The sequence below is a fragment of the Suricata suricatta genome, chromosome 2, assembly GCF_006229205.1.
Source record: "Suricata suricatta isolate VVHF042 chromosome 2, meerkat_22Aug2017_6uvM2_HiC, whole genome shotgun sequence".
Taxonomy (NCBI): Eukaryota; Metazoa; Chordata; class Mammalia; order Carnivora; family Herpestidae; genus Suricata; species Suricata suricatta.
This window is the reverse complement of record NC_043701.1, coordinates 146,632,180-146,652,769: the sequence shown is the minus strand read 5'-3', so window position 1 is coordinate 146,652,769 and position 20,590 is coordinate 146,632,180. Positions and strand designations below refer to the sequence as shown.

The 20,590-nt window shown below is 37.1% G+C and overlaps 1 protein-coding gene and 1 non-coding gene across 7 annotated transcripts in view; one reads left to right on the top strand and one right to left on the bottom strand.

Moving 5' to 3' along the window:
* Positions 1 to 3,996: 3,996 nt before the first annotated feature.
* The window catches only part of PTPN20 (protein tyrosine phosphatase non-receptor type 20), a 97,493-nt gene continuing 80,899 nt past the window's right edge, over positions 3,997 to 20,590 (top strand). For all 6 annotated transcript variants that reach the window (XM_029932080.1, XM_029932081.1, XM_029932083.1 and 3 more), the window contains exon 1: positions 3,997 to 4,148. In XM_029932080.1, the coding sequence (XP_029787940.1) occupies positions 4,115 to 4,148 (34 nt within the window). In that variant the 5' untranslated portion in view covers positions 3,997 to 4,114. The remainder of the gene's footprint in view (positions 4,149 to 20,590) is intronic.
* Positions 4,332 to 4,435, bottom strand: LOC115286124. The gene has a single exon (XR_003905881.1). It is a non-coding gene; the product is annotated as a U6 spliceosomal RNA (small nuclear RNA).

The window sequence follows — 20,590 nt, the reverse complement described above, 5'->3', positions numbered from 1 at the left end:
GAAGAATTTCTCTTAACATCTTTTAGGGCAAGTATGCAGACAGTGAATTGTCAGGTTTTCTAGGTACCTCCAAGATTTCCACAAATCTTGGTTTGTCCACATTTGGACTACGATGTGTGTAATCCATACACTCCCCCCCGCCAAATTCAGGTTCTGAACATTTCTATGATTTAGAAATGTTCATCTATTTCTAAATCTATTAAGTATGGAAGTTTATCAGATATTCTCTCTTTTGGTGACTCCACTTATACAGAAATTAGGACATTCAATAATGATCCACAACTTTTGAATAATCTTCTGACTTTCACTCATCTGCTTGTTTTGTTTTGGGTCATTTCTATTTACCTGTCTTCAAGCTTGTAGTTTTTTTCTTCAGCTGTGTTCAGTCTTTAATAGATCCATCTAAGAAATCCTTCATCTTTGATATAATTTTCTTTTTCTAGCATTTCCATTTGACTTTTTAAAGTAGTTTCTGTCACTCTACTTAAATTCTCTACCTGCTCACATATGTTGTCCACCTTTTCCCCTTGACCCTTTACCATTGTACGGTGACATGTTCCTCCTTTTAGCTTGAGACCTCCTCAGAATCACCTTTACCACCCATATTTCTAAAATTCTGTTTGTGTTACTTATGTATTCTCTAAGAAAATGGAAACTTTGTAGCACTGTTCTTTTCTTCCTGAGCTCTCACCAGAATTGCCTTTAAATGTCCTTTCGTGGCAGTGTAGGCTTTTTCTAGCCTGCACCTTGAACCTCTTCTGGCCTCTACCCGCTACCCAGTTGCAAAGTGCTCTTGCTTCAAGTATTTGTTAAAGCAGCACCCCCACTTCTCAGTACCAGTTTTGTCTGAGTAACTTCAGCCTGCTACAACAAAATACCAAAAACTGAGTAGCTTAAACAACAAACATTTCTTTCTCACAGTCTTGGGCACTAAAAGTCCAAGCTCAAGATGCCAGAATGGTCAGGTTTTGATGAGGACTTTCTTCCAGGTTGCAGACTGCCTTCTTCTTGTTGTGTTCTCACTGGTAGAAAGAGAGCTCTCTGCTTCCTCTAAGGGCTCTAATCTCATTCATGGGGTCCCAATCTCAAGACCTAATTACCTCCCAAAGACCCAACCTCCAAATACCATCACCTTGGGATCAGTGTTTCAACATATGAATTTTTGGAGGGACACAAACATTCAGTCTTTTGCAGGAGGAAACCAAGTGCAGGCTTTCCAGAGTCCACTCTTAGTGAGGTCACACAGAATGTATTTAATTCCCCCAGCAACAAATTGTGACACCTTGTGTGAAGTGTTGTCTACCCAGGATGCTCAGCTGAGGCTGGGAATTGAGGATCTTTCTTGGGGGTCAGTCATGAAGGCACACAGTAGTTGTGTGACTGATGGTGGTCACTGAAATCCCAGGTGTCCAGAAAGCAAGCAGATGTCCAGCGTACACCATGTCACTTATGCTGTGTGGGCACAGGGAGTCACGCTTCTCATTTAGAGAAAGTTTTGCCAGGCAAGTTCCCAGATGACAACCAAGGGCCAGCCTTGCAAGTAGGCTTTTCTAAGTGTAACAGCCTAAGGCCTGCTATGTCAACTCTTGTCTGCACACCTATGTAATGCGTATATGTTTGTGACTGACATAATCTCAGTTATGGAAAGGCTCAGCTGTACCCTATAAATGAATAGTTCCTTGGGGGTATACAAGCCAATGTCTATTGACTGAAGGTACCGGAATTATATATTTTCAAATAGGCAGATACTCTCATGTAATTACTGGCATATTTCCCAAAGAGCAAGAGGAAGGGAAGAGGGAAGACAAAAGGAAGAACAGACAGATGGACAGACAGATGGACCTGATGTTCAGGAGGTTTGAGGGAAGATTCCAAAGCAAGTTGTGTCATGGATGAAACGAACAGTAGAAGACTGTTTATCTTGGCACCTAAATAGCATCTTGGCAATGAAGTCATTTTCAAATGTTTTTAGTAAGTAGTTATTTTTAATAATGCCATTCTAATAATTGAAAAAGTATTTACTCAGAGTGTGGCTCATGGCAACTGTGTCATTCCCTGGGTTGCATGTGACTGAGCAAGTGAATTTCAGTGCTTTATAATACAAACAAGGTGGTAAAAGGACCCGTGAAGGAGTAACAGTTCTATCTTTTCTTTGATTGGTGGCTAACAGCTCTTTTTTAAAAATAGTTTATTGTCAAGTTAGTTTCCATATAACACCCAATGCTCATCCCCCACAAGTGCCCTCCTCCATGTCCATCATGCCCCTTCTCTTTCCCCCCTCCCACTTGAGCCCTCAGTTTGTATTCAGTGTTCAAGAGTCTCTCATGATTTGCTTCCCTCCCCTTCACTAACTCTTTTTCCCCCCCTTCCCCTCCCCATGGTCCTCTGTTAAGTTTCTCCTATTACACTTATGAGTGAAAACATATGGTGTCTGTCCCTCTCTGCCTGACTTATTTCACTTAGTATGACTCCCTCGAGGTCCATCCACGTTGCTACGAATGGTCAGATTTCATTCTTTCTCATTGCCATGTAGTACTCCATTGTATATATATACCACATCTTCTTGATCCACTCATCAGTTGATGGACATTTAGGCTCTTTCCATGATTTGGCTATTGTTGAAAGTGCCGCTGTGAACATTGGGGTACATGTGCTCCTATGCGTCAGCACTTCTGTATCCCCTGGGTAAATCCGTAGCAGTGCTATTGCTGGGTCAGAGGGGAGTTGTATCGATAGTTTTTTGAGGAGCCTCCACACTGTTTTCCAGAGCGGCTGCACCAGTTTACATTCCCACCAACAGTGTAGGAGGGTAACTGTTTCACCACATCCTCGCCAGCATCTATAATGTTAAAACTTCCATTAATAACTTGATCTTTAAATCATTTAGAATAATGACCTCTGTTTTATTTTACTCTTACTGAAGCAGATTATCTTTTTATGGCTTTAAAAATCAGTTTTATTGAGGTATAATTATGCACACAAATCTTACTCTTGTGAATAAAGACAGTTTTATTTTTTCCTTCCCAATCTGAATACCTTTAGTTCTTTTTCCTGCCTTGTGCCAGCATTTGGAGTGAATGTTAGAATAAGAAACTCTAGGTTAGATTTAGAAAGCTTGGTTTACTGTCTGACAGGGCAATGGATGATAATCTCTGATGCTGTCTCTGATGTTGTAGAAAAGATTCTGTAGGTTGACATGTAATGTTACTAAGTCTAGGACTTAAACAATGGGTTGTAGTTACAATTCTCTACATAATTGAATAATCCACGGAAGGACTTATTAAAGATCAACCTCATAACACCAAAAGGACATGCCACCTACCTTTTTGCCTTCTATATGTGTTTTAAATAATCTTTCTTAACATTCTGTATCTCAAAATTCTAAAATATGTGTGTTTCCGGGGTGCCTGGGTGGCTCAGTTTGTTAACTGTTCAACCTCTGCTCAGGTTGTGAGCTCGCAGTTTGTGAGTTTGTGCCCCTCGTTGGTCTGTCAGCTCAGAGCATGGAGCCTTCTTTGGATTCTGAGTCTCCCTCTCTCTTTGCCCCTCCCCCCACTCACACTCTGTCTCTCTCTCTCTCTCAAAAATGAACATTAAAAAGATGAAATATGTATGTTTCAAAACATTAACTTTTAGATTCATATTACAGCAATCCCATATCATTTGCAGGTAGCTGGTAGAGAAGTTGCCAAACAAAACGTACTCTAGGTTTTAACCAGAGGGAGTAATGTAACATGATCTTCCAGTTCTTTCTTTTACAGGCAAAGATTAGAAAAGAAGACGTGCTTATTCTATCTGAGGACTTCTTACAGATTGAACATGAACTACTTGAAGACAGGCTGTGTAGTTAACTCTTACCCATTCAATATTGAAACTCCAACACCTACTTTAGCATTAGTGTAGCATTCAAAGAATTACATCATTGAGTGACGTTGACTGAGTAAATATCAGTAATATTCTAATAGAAATTCCTTTGCATTGTGTGTTTGACCAGGTGAACAACAATTGTGCGCCGGCCCCAGGGTACTAACCAGAACTTCTGCCTGACTCTCAAGGCACAAGGCTCAGTACCTGCAGAGGCCTTTTATCCATCTAATGCGGGCATGGGGACAACATGTCTTCACCAAGGAAGGCCACAGCACAGTCTGGTAGGTTCTCATGCCTCGCACACTTTGGGGGATGTGGGGCGGAAGGAGCCAGATCAGTGCTTCCAGACTATAAATACACGTGGGAACCACTGTGCATTGGTTAACCTGCAGATTCTGGCTCACTGGGTCTGTGCAGGAGTCCAAGACTCTGCATTTCTTTTTTTAAATATAATTTATTGTCAAAACAATATGGGCCGCTTCAAGAATTTGCATGTCATCCTTGCACAGGGGCCATGCCGATCTCTGCATCGTTCCAATTTTAGTACATGTGCTGCTGAAGCGAGCACAAGATTTTGCATTTCTAACAAGCTGTCACACGGAGAGTAGCAAGGAACAGATTCTTGTTTTATTTTACTCTTTCCACAGAACATTTTCCCAATGTTCTAAATAATATGTTACATGTATACCATATGTAATATATAATCATATTTAATAATAAATACAATATATATATTTACTGCAGAGAATTTGGAAAGTACAAATGAGCACAGAAACACAAGGAAGGCTTTTGGCATATAATATAATACAAACACAGTGTTGAAGTGAGATGCCACTGTCTCAGGTGATCCATTTTGTCATTAGCAGCCTGCCGTCAGTTTTGACCATTTCTTTCCTCATCCTTTCCGTGGTTGGCTCGGCTGCTGGCCCCTCTTCCAGACTACCCTCCTTGTCATCAGTGTTAACTCCCTTGACTGGAGGGCGGGGCCAGTGCTCTCATCGGGCTGTCCTCGCTGGGCCGCTTCTCTGCTGCTCCACCTGTGACTCCAGAAGTCCTTCTGGTCCTGTCTCCATTCTGAAAGACATGGAGGCAGCTTTCTTTCTCACTGTGATATTACTTATCCAAGCACGTGTTGTTTCCAGTTTCTTTTCTTCCATCATACACATTACTATTGACAACATGTTAATATTTACAGATTTTATTCTTTGGTTGAATTTCTTCCTTAGGATAAACTCCCAGGATTGGGCTCCTTGAGTTAATGGGTCTGAATTTTGTATTGCTTTTTTTTTTTGAGAGAGAGACAGTGCAAGTGGGGAAGGTGCAGAGATAAAGGGAGAGAGAGAATCCCTAGCAGGCTGTGTACTGAGAGTGCAGAGCCTGATGTGGGGCTCGAACTCATGAAGCCATGAGATCATGACATGAGCCGAAATCAACCGATGGAGTCACCCAGGAATCCCAAGAATTTTGTACTGCTTTTACTATCTATTGCCAAATTATTTTCTGGAAAAGGTTAATCATATTGCCAGGATTATACCAATTCTACTGTAACCTCACCATATTTGGTGTTATCACACCAAGAGGAAAGGTAATTTAGTTGTTATGAAATGATATCTTGAGTTTCCTTTTCTCTTCCATTTCTATGATTACTGTTTAGGATTATTTATTCCATTTTGTGTAACTTGATTTTTTTTTAATCTGGGTGCTTTTTTTTTTTTTGAGATAACTATGCACTAACAGTTCTTTCGATTATCTTCTGACCTTCTACTAAACAATATGATCAAATTATAAATTTTACTGATGTCTTTAGAAAATATAATTTTGAATCAGTTTCTTTCCTATTTTATGTCCTAAACACCCCATTTCTTTATTTTAGGTTATGTGAAAAGGACAGAAACAGCACACAGAAAGATAGATGAAGCACCCATTTACCTAAGACCTTTGCAATTACTATGCATGTGACCAAACTGAGTGGGTTTTCTTACAAGAAATGACAATGAAAGTAGCAATTGATATATTTCATTGGCAGAACTTTTTAGATTCTAAATATATATGGTAACTTATAGCTTTGTTCTTTATTGCCACCTAGTGAATGATCTCTTTTCTCAAGGAAAGAGTATCTTTGCAAAATTGAAAAGTTAAACATATAGATGGATTTAAAGTCCACAGTAAGGGGCGCCCGGGTGACTTAGTGAGTTAAGCATCAAACTATTGCTTTTTGCTCAGGTCATTATCTCATGGTTCCTGAGTTTGAGCCCTGTGTGGAGCCTGCTTGGGGTTCTTTCCCTCTCTCTGCCTCTCCTGGTCTCTCTCTCTCTCTCAAAATAAACAAATAAACTTAAAAAAAATAAAATCCACAGTAAGATAGACAGAGAAAGAACCAAGTTACTTTATTTTTAAAATTTGATGTATTTAAATTTTAGTTAGTTAATATACAGTGTAATATTGGTTTCAGAAGTAGAATTCCATGATTTATCACTTACATCACAAGTGCCTTCCTTAATACCTGTCACCTATCTAGCTCTTCTCCCACCCACCCCCCTCCATGAACTCTCAGTTTATTCTCTATCATTAAGAATCTCTTGTGGTGGTTTGTTTTCCTATCTTCTCTTTCCCACTTCCCATATATCTGTCCATCTGTTTTGTTTATCAAATGCCACATATAAGTGAAATCATATATTTGACTTTCTCTGATTCACTAATTTTGCTTAGCATAATATATTCTAGTTCCATCTATGTCCTTGCAAATGGCAAGATTTCATTCTTTCTGATGGCTGAGTAATATACCGTTTGTATATACCACATCTTCTTTATCCATTCATCAGTCAGTGGACACTTGGGCCCTCTCCATAGTTTGGCTATTGTTGATAATGCTGCTGTGAACATTGAGATGCATGTACCACTTTGAATATGTATTTTGTATCCTTTGGGTAAATACCTAATAATGCAATTGCTGGATCTTAGGGTAGTTCTATTTTTAGTCTTTTGAGGAACCCCCATACTGTTTTGCAGCAGGGCTGCACCAGTTTGCATTCCTACCAGCAGTGCAAGAGAGTGCCCCTTTTCTGCATCCTTGCCAATACCTGTTGTTTCTTGTGTTGTTAATTTTAGCCATTCTGACGGGTGTGAGGTGGTATCTCATTGTGGTTTTGATTCGTATTTCCCTAATACTGAGTGATGTTGAACATCTTTTCATGTGTCTGTTAGCCATCTGGATGTCATTTTTAGAAGAGTGTCAGACATTCATGTCTTCATTTCTTAACTGAGTTGTTTATTTTGGGGGTGTTGAGTTTGATCAGTTCTTTATAGATTTTGGATATTAACCCTTTATTAGATATGTCATTTGCAAATATCTTCTCCCATCCCATAGGCTGCCTTTTAGTTGTATTGACTGTTTCCTTCACTGTGCAGAAGCTTTTTACCTTGATGAAGCCCCAGTAGTTCATTTCTGCTTTTGTTCCTCTTGCCTATGGAGACGTGTCTAGTAGAAAGTTGCGATGGCAAAGTCAAAGAGGTTGCTGCCTGTGTTCTCCTCTCATATTTTGATGGTTTCCTGTCTCACAGTTAGGTCTTTGACCCAATTTGAATTTATTTTTGTATATGGTGTAAATAAGTGGTCTGGTTTCATTTTTCTGCATGTTGCTCTCCAGTCTTCCCAACATCATTTGTTGAAGAGACTTTTTTCCACTGCGTATTCTTTCCTGCTTTGTTGAAAATTAGTTGGCCATACGTTTGTGGGTCCATTTCTGGGTTTTCTATTCTATGCCATTGATCTGTATGTCTGTTTTTATGCCAGTACCATACTCTCTTCATGACTGTGGCTCTGTAATATACCTTGAAGTGTGGAATCATGATGCCTCCAACTTTGTTTTTCTTTTTCAGGATTGCCTTGGCTATTAGGGGTCTTTTGTGGTTCCCTACAAATTTTAGGATTATTTGATCTAGCTCTGTGAAGAATGCTGATGGTATTTTGATAGGGATTACCTTAAACATGTAGATATTTTACCAATGTTTGTTCTCCTAATCCCAAAGCATAGAATGCTTTTCCATTTCTGTGTGTTCTCTTCAATTTGTTCATAAATGTTCTTTAGTTTTCAGAGTACAGATCTTTTATCTCATTAGTTAGGTTTATTCCTAAGTATCTTCATGTTTTTGGTGCAGTTGTCAATGGGACTGATTCCTTGATTTCCTTTTCTGCTGCTTTGTTATTGGTGTATAGAAATGCAACAATTTCTGCGTGTTGATTCTATATCCTACTACTTTGCTGATTTCATGTATCAGTTCTAGCAATTTTTCTGTGGATTCTTTCAGGGTTTCTGCATGGAATATCATGTTATCTGCAAATTCTGAAAGTTTGACTTCTTCCTTGCCAATTTATATGCCTTTTATTTCCTTTTGTTGTCTGACTACCCAGGCCAAGACTTCCAGTACTATGTTAAATAGTAATGGTGAGAGTGGGTATCCTTGTCTTGTTCCTGACTGTAGGGGGAAGGCTTTCAGTTTTTCCCCATTGAGGATGATATTAGTTATGGGTCTTTTGTATATGGCCTTTATGATGTTGAGATATGTTCTGTGTATCCCTACTTTATTGAGGGTTTTTATAAAGAATGAATGCTGTATTTTATCAAATGCTTTTTCTGTATCTATTGACAGGATCATATGGTTCTTCTCCTTTCTTTTGTTAATGTAGTGTGTCATATTGATTGATTTGCAAATATTGATACAGCCCTGCAGCCCCAGGAATAAATTCCATTTGATCATGATAAATAATTCTTTTAATGTGCTATTGAAATCAATTTGATAGTATCTTGTTGAGAATTTTTGCATCCAGGTTCATCAGGGATACTGGCTTTAATTTCTCTTTTTAAGTAGGGTCTTTGTCTGTTTTTGGAATCAAAGTAATGCTGGCCTCGTAGGATGAGTTTGGAAGCTTTTATTCCATTTCTATTTTTTTTGAAACAGTTTGAGAAGAATAGTTATTAACTCTTCTTTAAATGTCTGGTAGAATTCTTCTGGGAAACCATCTGGCCTAGGACTCTTATTTGTTGGGAGATTTTTTTAAAACATTTTTTATTTACTTTTGAGAAACAGAGCATGAACAGGGGAGGGTCAGAGAGAGAAAGAGACACAGAATCCAAAGCAGGCTCCAGGCTCTGAGACAGAGGTCAGCACAGAGCCCAATACGGAGCTTGAACCCACAAACTGTGAGATCATGACCTGAGCCAGATTTGGATGCTCAACCAACTGAGCCACCCAGGTGCCCTGATTTTTTTTTAAGTTTATTAATTTTGAGAAAGAGAGTGTGAGTAGGGCAGAGAGAGGGAGAGAGAGAATCCCAAAAGAATCCCAAGTAGGGTCCACTCTGTCAGCACAGAACCCAACTTGGGGCCTGAACCCATGAACCATGAGATCATGAACTGAGTCAAAACCAAGATTCGGGCAGGACACAACCAACTCAACCACCCAGGTGCCCATTGTTGGGAGATTTTTAATTACTGATTCAGTGTCTTTGCTGGTTATGGATCTGTTCAAATTTTCTGCTTCTTCCTTTTTCAGTTTTGGTAGTGTGAGTTTCTAGGAATTTGTCTATTTCTTCCAGATTGTCCAGTTTGTTGGCATATAATTTTAATATATTCTCTTATTATTGTTTGTATTTCTGTGATGTGGGTTGTGATACAAAATGTGATTTTATCTATTTGAGTCCTTTCTCTTTTCTTTTTGATGAGTCTGGCTATTGGTTTATCAATTTTGTTTATTCTTTCAAATAACTAGCTCTTAGTTTTGTTAATCTGTTCTACTGCCTTTTTTAAATATTGTTTTTTTCTTCTCTAATCTTTATTATTTCCCTTCTTCTGCTGGTGTTAAGCTTTATTTGCTTTTTCTTCTTAGTTTGTTTAGGTGTAAGGTAGGGACATGTTTAGGTGTATTTGGGACCTTTCTTGCTTTTTGAGATGAGTCTGAATTGCAATATACTTAGGACTGCCTTTGCTGCATTCCCAAAGGGTTTGAACTATTGTGTTTTCATTTTCATTTGCTTCCATGTATTTTTTATTTCTTCTTTAATTTCCTGGTTATTCTGTTCATTCTTTAGTACGGTGTTCTTAACTTCCATGTATTTGAGAGCTTTCCAAATTTTTTCTTGTCATTGACTTCAAGTTTCATAGTGCTGTTATCTGAAAATAAGCATGGTATGATCTCGATCTTTTTATACCTGTTGTAGACTGATTTGTGAACATGTATGTGATCTATTCTGGAGAATAAATTTGGAAGATGGAAAGCAAATGGGTGATGACTTTAGCAGAGCAGAGGAGAAGAAACCCAACTTCCAGAAAAGGATGGGGTAGGAGAAGCTGCAAATAAGAAATAGCTAGATTTGTGCATTAGAACTAAGAAATATTCAGGAACTGAAGGTACTGAGTGAAACAGAAAAATTATTGAATGTCTGTAGTATTAGAATTTTCTAGATGCAAGATAAATGTTCTTTTCTTACCTTGACTAAGGACAGGAGGATTGCTCTGTAGAGGTGGAGGTGGAGGAGTGTTTGGTTTGGTGGTGGGCTGGACTGGGACAGAAGTGGGCTGCTAGACTGAAAATGGAGAAGTAGAAAGTTTGTGCTTAGCACAGGGTTAAGACTCTCCCTCCTTCCTTCCTGTCAACTGTCCTTTTTCCTCCACTCAGCTCTCAATAATGCTAGCAGCCAGGTTTACACACCCTAGGCAGGAAATCAGAGGATTTATCTCTGGGGAAATTGGCTTTTCTGAGAAAAGGTCTGCAGACTTTGGGAAGTCCTCAGTTAAAGGACAATGTATGTGTGTCTCCCTCTCCGAGTTTTCATAACAAGGACTACTTACTATTAGTCAAAGACACACACACACACACACACACACACACACACACACAGGTCTTAAACACCTTCTTAATATTTTAGTGTTATGCATGAATGAATGGCCAAAGGTCACCAGATAGATATCTAAGGAAAGCCTTCAAGTAAAATAAACAAACAGGAAAAGAATGAATTCAGAGACAATGCAGGTAGAAAACAAATAAGTAAATACTATAATTAATATGCTCAGAGAACTAAGAGACAGTACTGCACCAAGAAATGTGAACAGGATCCTCAAAACAAGGACCAACCAATAAACAAGAAGAGTGGGGAAGAGCACTGGGTGTTATATGGAAAACAATTTGACAATAAACTATATATGAAGTTGAAAAAAACCATAATAATACATAAAAACTTTGTATTGTAAAAGGTGGTGGCTAGACTTATCACAGCAATCATTTCATAATGTTTATAAATGTTGGATCACCACTTTGTACACCTGAAACTAATATAATATTGTATACTTCAATTAAATACACTTTAATAAAAAATAATGTGCAAAAAAAGAGCTGTTAGAAATTTGGCAACTATTAACAGAAATAAATATCAGAAATGGATATAAAGTTAGACATATCTTCCAGAAAATAGGATAAAGAGATAGAAAAGATAAGATCAGAGGATGAATCCAAGATAGCCTGCATATAACTAATAGGGATTCAGAAAAAAAAAAAAAAGATTGAGGAGCTACTTACTAAAGAAAAATTCCCAGACTGAAGGACATGAGTTTCTAGATTTGAGAATGAGTTCCAGTCCTAGCAAAACAAAAGGAAAAAGAGATACCACATCAAGGAACATTACTGCAAACTTTCCAAACACAGGGGAAAATCCCAAAAGCTTCCAGGGAGGTTGAAAAAAACAGGTCCCAGGTTGTGTGTTAGAGTCGGAATAGCATCCTGTGGGGGCATCTGGGTAGTTCAGGCAGTTAAGTGTCCGACTCTTGATTTCGGCTCAGGTCATAATCTCACAGTTTGGTTTATGGGATCAAGCCCCAAGTTGGGATCTGTGCTAACAGCATGGAGCCTGCTTTGAAGTCTCTCTCTCCCTCTCTCCCAACCTCTCTCTCTCTCTCTCTCTTTCTCTCAAAATAAATAAACAAACAAACTTATTAGCTTATCAAATTATCTCACTGGAAGCTACAGTAAAGGATTTCTCAGATATGAAGTAAGGGTTATCACATTTATTTCCAATGTAGAACAATAAAGGAATTGGAGGGAGTGGAATAAGAAAGTAGGGATGTTAATCCTGGAGAAGAGAACCTAACAGTAGATGTTACACCAGTGTGCAAATGCGCCAAGAGGTATTGTGAAAGGGCACGTTCTATGGTGTTCCGGAGTGAAGGCGTGGCATCTGAGATTACAGAGGGAGACTCTGGCTGAACTTGTTAGTGGCCTGTGGTGTTCAGTGGTGAAATCATGATTGTCTGATACAAGCCTATATAAGTTTGAGTAGAATCATATAAGGGAATCTCTTGAAAGACAACTAGACTATTAAATAGAAAATCTAACTAGACAACAAGATGCTATTGTAACAATAAATGCCATTTTGTATATAAATTAGTAGAGAGGAAGCTGTCTGTCATAAGCACAAAAAGTGGGTCAGTGAATCCAGCAGGGTTTTTAGTTTTAAAAAAATTCTTAACAGAGTCCTGCCTTCCTCTAAAGAAGATAGGTTATTTAAAAAGTACAAGGTCTAGTAAACTTGAAGGTTTTTCATTTATCCAGATCAAATTTTGAAGGCTTCAGATTTGACAAAAGTCTCAAAAGCCTAGTAGACAAGGAGACGCAATCCCTTTTTTCTGAAGGTTAAAATCCTATATGCTTGAAAACTCACTCTGCATTCAAGTGTCACTTCATTTAGCTACATGGTATTAGAGGAAAATCTTTACAAATACAGAAAAAAGCTGTCTCAAGTAATTTATTCAGCTCATTAAATAGTCAGGGAGTAGTGCTGGTTGAAAGAACGTTTTGAGAAACAGGTTATGTATTGTCTATTAGGGAAAGCATTTCGAAGTAAGTTTGCTGAATTAGAAATAAAAGTGATTAATGTTCCACAGGGCATCGAAACCACAACCTCTTCTGTCAGGCAGCTGTTAACAAAATGATACTATTAAACTCATAACTTTACTTCTGATATGAACATATGACCTGCAATTTTAGTTATTTGATTACTATTTGTAACTTATTGTGCTATACCTCACAAACTGTTGAGACTCAGTAGCTTTATCAAGTTTGAAAGCCTTTGAAAGGGCAGTGGGATAGAAATCAGGGAAATTTAGGATAGTCTATTAGATTTCCATCTTATGAATGTCTTAATTTATTAATTGTCCCATAATTGTAGGACACTTGGTTTCTCCCCCCTGACTTTTTTGTCCCAAACAGCCCTACAGCAAACACCCTTGTTCTTTTGTCAGTATTTACATGCATGAGAATATCTTTATCAGAGATATATAGAGGAGGGATTTCTGGGTAAATTTTATGTACATTGAAGGGGATTGATACTATTTCAATTTACTTTCCCTTTAGTCTATTTCCCTAAACCCTCCTCAATAGTGACTTTTATCCATTTTAGTAACTTTTCCCAGCTGACGAGTTAAAGTGGTAACACACTATTTTAATGTACATTTTTCTGAATGCTGGCAAGGTTGTCATCTTTTCTACTTATTAGGCTGTTTCATTTCATCTGAATTTTATGTTCTTTTTTTGCTTTCTAAAAAAATTTGTATGTTCTGTATTTTATAGCTAATAAGCTATCTTTGATACATAGGTCAAAAATCCTCTCCCAGCTTCTAGCTTATCTTTTTTCCTTGTATTTTTGTTGAAATACAATAAAATACCATACTGATATGGTTTATTTTATATACATATGATAAAGCACTCGTAAGCGTACAAGCTCAATGAATTTTCACAAAGAAACTGTACCTTGTGTAATGAATGCTCAGACCAAGAAGCAGGATGTTACCAGAATCCTAGTGTACTTTTTTAGTCTTTTTCTTAAAGGATAACTACTGCTCTTACTTCTAATACCATAGTTTAACTTTGCCTGCTTTTGAACTTTATGTAAATGGAATCACATTTTATGTACTTTTTTGAGTCCAATTTCTTTTACTTCATGTATGTATGTGGTTTCCATATTCAACAGATATACTACAGTTTATTCATTCTATTTTAAATAAACACGGTATTAGTAGTCTTTATTACAAATGGTACTGCTATGAATATCCCTGTAAATATCTTTTGGTGAATATATATGCTTGTTTATGTTGGGGATATATACATAGGAGTAAAATTGCTGGTTCATAAAGGACACATCTGTTAAGGTGTAGTCGCTGGCACCTATCAATTTTCCAAGGTGCTTAATCCACCAGCAGTGTTTGAAAGTTTCAGTTGCTCCACATCCTCATCAAAACTTATTTGTATAATTTGTGTTTTTCATTTTGTCAACCTAGTGTCTGTGCAGTAACATTACCTTTTGATTTTAAGTTTCCCTGTTGATTATTGAAGTTAGGTACTTTTTCATGAATATTGGCCACTTGGATATCCTTCCTTATCTATTCTTTTATCTGTGTTAGCTGTTCACTTTTCCCATTGTTCTATTAAGTAGTCTGATTTTTTCTTTTTCATTTGTAGAGGTTCTTTTTTTTTTAAATGATTATTTATTTTGAGAGAGCAAGAGCATGTGTGTGTGTGTGCTGAGGACTCCTATGATATGGATATTGTTTCATTTCATGGAATCACGTAGTTCTCTAATTCTTATGATCTAGTAATTTCCCTTCTCTCTTTTTTTCAGCTTCATTATTTTCAATAATTTTATCTTCTATTTCACCTATTCTCTCTTCTCCTTCCATCTTTGCTGTCATTGTTTCTAGTTTATTTTGCAGTTATAGCATTTTAAAAATTCATCCTGACTAGTTCTTAGGTCTTGGATCTCTGCAGCAAGAGTTTCTTTGGTGTCTTCTATTGTTTTTTCCAAGCCCAGCTATTAGTCTTATGACAGTTATTCATTCAGATATATTGTTTATATCTGTTTTGAGCAGTTTTCTGCCTGTGGAGATAATTCTCCCATTTCATCATTTTCACTAAGTTTCTGTCTTTTGCATGTTTTAAAAGCTTGTTCTGTGTCCTGCATGTGAGAGCACTACTATATTAGAAAGGGGTCGTACACTGTCGAAGGCCTGGCACTTCGGGAAGTTTTTTTGGTGTATGTTGTGTGTACTTTGTTGTTGGGGTTTGGCTGCTCTGTGCCCCTGGCCAATCCTCTGCAGAAATCCCCCTTGCTTATAGTGGTGTAAGGTTTGAACCTTCAACCAGATGTGTTTTGATTTTTTGTTGAAGTAACCCTGCAATACAAAGGAAAGGAGGAGGGAAACCTGATCCCATAAGAAGAGAAAAATGAAAGGGGGAAAAGAAAACCAGAGAATCAAAAAACTATAAGTGTAAATCCAGAGAAAGATAAAGGAAAATAAAGAAGAAAGAGAAAAGGTGGAAAAAGAATAGAATAAAAATGCCTCATCAAGCTAATTATACATATACACATATATAATATATATGTATATGTGTATATACATATGTATGCATTATACATAGACATATATTATGTGTGTATATACATATGTGATATATATAACATATATGTATATATAAAATAATGTAATAAGAGAGATATATATGTAATAAGAATTTGATAAAAAACAAATCAGAAACCACGATCTTATTCCAAAACAAAAAAAGAAGAGGGAAGAAAGAAAAAGAAAAGAAAAAAGAAAAACCAGTTAACTATTGGTGCCTGGGACCAGCGGCTGTGCTGTTCTGGAGGAAAAGTGGCTGCATTAGGTCAGTCAGTCTTAATCCAGTAAATAAGCAGTTGTCAGCCAGAGGGGCAGGATTTGGTGTAAATGTGTCCTAATGCCACTGGGGGCCGCTGTGCTGCTCTCTGAAGTCTCATTGTGTTGGTGTTGGGGGGAAAATGGTGAGACCCCAATCTCCCCTCCCATGACTGGGTATCTCAACCCACGCTATTCAGGCAGTCCTCACAGAGTAACAAGGGCGGTCAGCTTGCCCTGCTCCGAGGTTCTTCTGTGCCTTCTAGGTGCTTAGCTGGGATTCAAAATCCAAAGTATTAAAGGACCTGGCTTAGTGTGGCTCCTTCCCCCTGTTCCAGAGTAGAGTCTCTCCACCTGGCTGATAGAAGGCCTTTGGCTAGTATCTGCAGGTTCTTTTGTCCTTGGGTAGGCAACAAACCCTCCTCCCAGAGTACTCAGGGAAGGGGACTGTTCTCTCTCAGTGCCCCCTCCCCTGAGATTACTACACCAGGCTGTGCACTCCAGGGCCTGCTCACTCCTCCCCAGGAGCGCGTGCCAAGACTCCTGGCTTCACTCCGGAGAAAACTGTGCACTTGCAAACCTTCCCCGTTGTAGCTCCTAAGGTTATTTGCAAAAAAGATACTGGCACTCTCTGTATTTCGAGTTCCCCAGTCCGTGGTCCAGAGAGGTTTTCCTCTTGTGCTAACCCGATGCTGCACTTTTACAACCCCTCTTTATTTCTCTCCCTTTTGTCTCTCCCCAGAGAGGGTTCCCTCCCCTTTGTGCCTGTGCTGTTTTATCTCCCCCAATTCACATACACACACTTCAATCCTGCCAAGCTGTCTCCCTCCACCTGTAGAGATCCTTTTGCCACTCTGCAGATGGATTTCTTGAATGTTCCAAGTGATCTGACCTCAATACAGCTGTGCTTGAGGGATGAGGAAAATCCCAGTCTCCTGCTTTTCTGCTCTCTTAACGCCATCATTGTAACATCCTCACGACACAGGCACTGTTAGTGTTTCTGTTCTATAGATGGTGAACCTGAAGCGTAGATAGACGAGGGAACTTGAGCAAAGTCATGAACCACATAAGTGAACTGGGATCAAAGAGGTGAAGTTAAGGTATGATATATGACACGGAAGTTGACTGATTGTATAAAACCAAGAGAAACCTTCTGAGGAATTATTGAACAGTGAATTTTGACGAAATCCAGTTTATCAATTTTTCTTTTATCCTTCATGTGTTTGTGTACTAAGACATTTGCAAAATTGTAAATCACATTTTCTCCTGTTTATTTCTAAAATTTCATAGTTCAGTTTTTAGATTTAGATCTCTGATTTATTTTGTTTCTCTTTTTAGATGATATGACAGAAGGATTGAGTTTCTTTTTCTTTCCACGTTATTTCAGAATTACTTTTTGAAACATCTGTCCCTTCTCCATTAAATTACCCAAGCATCTTTGTTAAAAATGACTGGATATATATATATGTGTAGAATTATATCTGGACTTTTTAATTTGGTTCCATTGATTTATACATCTGTTATTATTCTGGTGTCATATTATCTTAATTATTACAGCTCTGTAATAGGTCTAGAAATCAAGGGGTGTAAGTCTTTCAATGCTGTTCTTATTCAAAATTTTTGCTATTCTTAAAGCATTTTTTTAAAGTTTATTTTTATTTTAAGAGAGACAGAGACAGTGAGAATGGTGGAGGGGCAGAGAGAGGGGGGGAGTGAGAGAAACCCAAGCAGGCTTCGTGCTGCCAGCAGAGAGCCCCATGCAGGACTCGAACCTGCAAACCATGAGATCATGACCTGAGCCGACACCAAGAGTTGGATGCCTAACCGACTGAGCCACCCAGGCGCCCCCAAAATTGTTGCTATTCTTAAGGCCCTTTGCATTCCATATACATTTTAGAATTATCTTATCAGTTTTTACAAAAAAAATTCCTGGTGGGATTTTGATTGAGATGTCATTGAATCTGTAGATCACTGCAGGGATTTGACATCTTAACAATGTCAAGTCTTCCAACCCAAAGATAACATGTAGTTCTCCATTTATTTAGATATTCGTTAATTTCTTTCAGCAACACTTTGTAGTTTTCAGTGTACAGGTCTCAATCATGTTTTAAATTTGTGTTTAAGTATTTCAGGTTTCTTAAGTTATTTAATTTTAATTTTTGATTGTTCCTTGCTAACATATAGAAATATACCTGATTTTGTATTCTGACTGCATATCCCATAACCTTGCTAAATTTATTTAGAATTTCTAATAGCTTTTTTAAATAGATTCTTCATCTTTCTATATTGATGATTATATAATTTTTGAATAAGAATTTTGTACATTTTCTGTAGCAATCTTTTTGTCTTCTTTTTCTTGCCTCATAGCACTGGCTAATACTTCTAATATGTTGTTGAAAAGATGTGCTAAGAGCAGAAGGCTGAGAGTTTTCACTTGTTCCTAATCTTAAGGGGAAAGACTTCAGTCTTTCACTCTTAAGAATGTTGTTAGCCATAGGTTTTTTCGTTTTGTTGATAAAGGTTGAGAGGTACTCCTTTGATTAAGTCTGTTGAGGGTTTTTCAGTAAATAGGAATTGAATTTTGTTAATTTTTTTTCTGCATCTATTGAAATGAATATATGTTTTTCTTCATTTAAATATACTTATATAGCAAATTACACTGATTATTCTTCAAGTGTTAACCCACTTTATGTTCTTGAATGAACCTCCACATGGTCACAATAGACTATTGCTTTATATATTTCTGGATTTGATATGGCAAATTTTGTTGAGGACTTTTGCATCTCTATTTATGAGAGGGATGTTGATCAGTAGTTTTCTTCTAATATCTTTGATGTTGGTATCAAGATAGTTGTTAGAAACTGAATTGTGTTCTCCTGTAATTCCCAGTGTGATTGCATTTGGAGATGGGACCTTTAAAGAGGTTATTAAGGTTAAATGTTAAATAACATCATAAGGTAGGGGACGGGGTGTGTGTGCCTAATCCAATTGGGCAGGTGTCCTTGTAGGAAGAGGACGAGATACCATGGATATGCCACACAGAAAAAGGTGATGTGAGGAGACAACAAGAAGATGGCCAAGGAGAGATGCCTCAGGAGAAATCAGACCCCGTGGATCTTGGACTTCCAATCTCCAGAACTTTGAGAAAATAAGCTTCTGCTGTTTGACCACTCAGTCTGTGACATTTTGTTGTGACAGCCCTAGTACACTAATATAGTAGTGTTTACCTCAAAAAGGAGGTGGCAAATGTCTTCTTCTCTTTACTTTTATGGTGAAGAACTGGTGTTTTTCCTTAAATGTTCTGTAGAGTTTGCCAGGGAAGGTATTTGGACATGGTATTTACTTTGGGGGAAGGATTTTAAATTATGAATTCAATTTATTTAATAAATATAGAGTTACTCATATCCTATAATTCTTCTTGGATGAGCAATGGTACATTTTTGTCTTTCAAATTATTTGTTCATTATATGTAAGTTGTCAAACTTACTGACATAAAGTTATTCATATTATTTCTTTAACACACTTTACATTTTTAATGAAAATATGGTGAGGTCCTTCTTTTCATTCCTGAGGTTGTTAGTTTTTTCTTCTCTCTTTTATTTTTTTGATTCATCTGAGAATTCACCAACTTTATTGATATTTTTAATGAACCAGATGGTCGTTGCATTTTACTGTTTTTTTCCTTCATTGATTTCTGTTTTTATTGCCAGTTCCACTCTTCTGCTTCTTTGAATTTAATTTTCTCTTCTGTTTAATTTCTTGAGGTAGAAGTTTAGTTAATTGAATTTCAGGCCTTTCTACTTGTCCTCATAACAAGTATCCAATGCTGTGCATTTCTATAAAACGTTACTTTGGCTTCATTCTTAAAACTCTAATGTGCTGTTTTATCTACCTTTGTTTTATCTATTCTTTTGTGACTTCTTTTCTGACTCACAGGTTGAAAAAAAATGTATTTTTTAGTTTCCGGATATTTGGAGAGTTCCCATATATCTTATTATTATTGACTTCTGACTTAATTGCAGTCTGAGAATATTTATAGTATATATTTTATAATCTGTATGATAAACTCTATAGGATTTCATAGCTTATAAATTCATTGAGAATTCTTTCATGGCCCAGTGTATGATCTTTAAAATATTCTGTGCACGCTGCAGTGTTCTGTTGTTTTTAGGTGAATTAGGACAATGTGAATTATAGTGTTTCAAGTCTTCGAAGGTTATTAATATCTTTACTGATATTTTTTTCTATTGTGTTGATTGCTGAGTTTTGTGGATATATGTCTTCTTTCAGTTCTGTTAATTTTTATTTCATGTAATTTGAGGGTTTGCTATTAGTTGAATACATATTTTGAATTGTGGTTTTTCTAATAAATTAACCTCTTTATCATTATGTAATGTCCTCCTTATCCCTGGTGATACTATCTATTTTGAAGTCTACTTTGTCTAATATTAATCTAGCCATTCTAACTATTTTATGACTATGGTATCTCTTTCCCTCTTTTTTCTTTTAAAGTTTGAATTTAGCCTAAATTTCTGTTTAGTATCTTTTTTCCCCCACTCTGTGCTTCATTTTGGATAATTTCTATATGTTGACATACACTGGTATTTTCTTTCTTTCTTTCTTTTTTAAAATCTTTTTCCCATTGTCTTATCTGCTGTTAGTTCTATCCAGTTCATATATTGTATATTTCATCTCTGAAAGGTCCATTTTAGGCCTCATTTTTTACACTTTTTATTTCTCTTCTCACTGTGTTTTATTTCCTTGAGCACCTTTATAAAATTTATAATAGCTTGTTAAATTTTCTTGTTTACAAATTTCATCTTCTTTTATTTCTAAGTATATTTCTATTGAGTGACTTTTCTGGTCTTAAGACATATTTTCTTGCTTCTGCACATGCCTGTTAACTATTGACCAAATGTTGGATGTTGCAAATTATATGATTTTGGGGTGCTGGGGTTTTTTGTAGTCCTTTAAAAAATGTTTGGTATTTTCTGCCTTGCAGTTATGCTACTTGAAGTTACTTA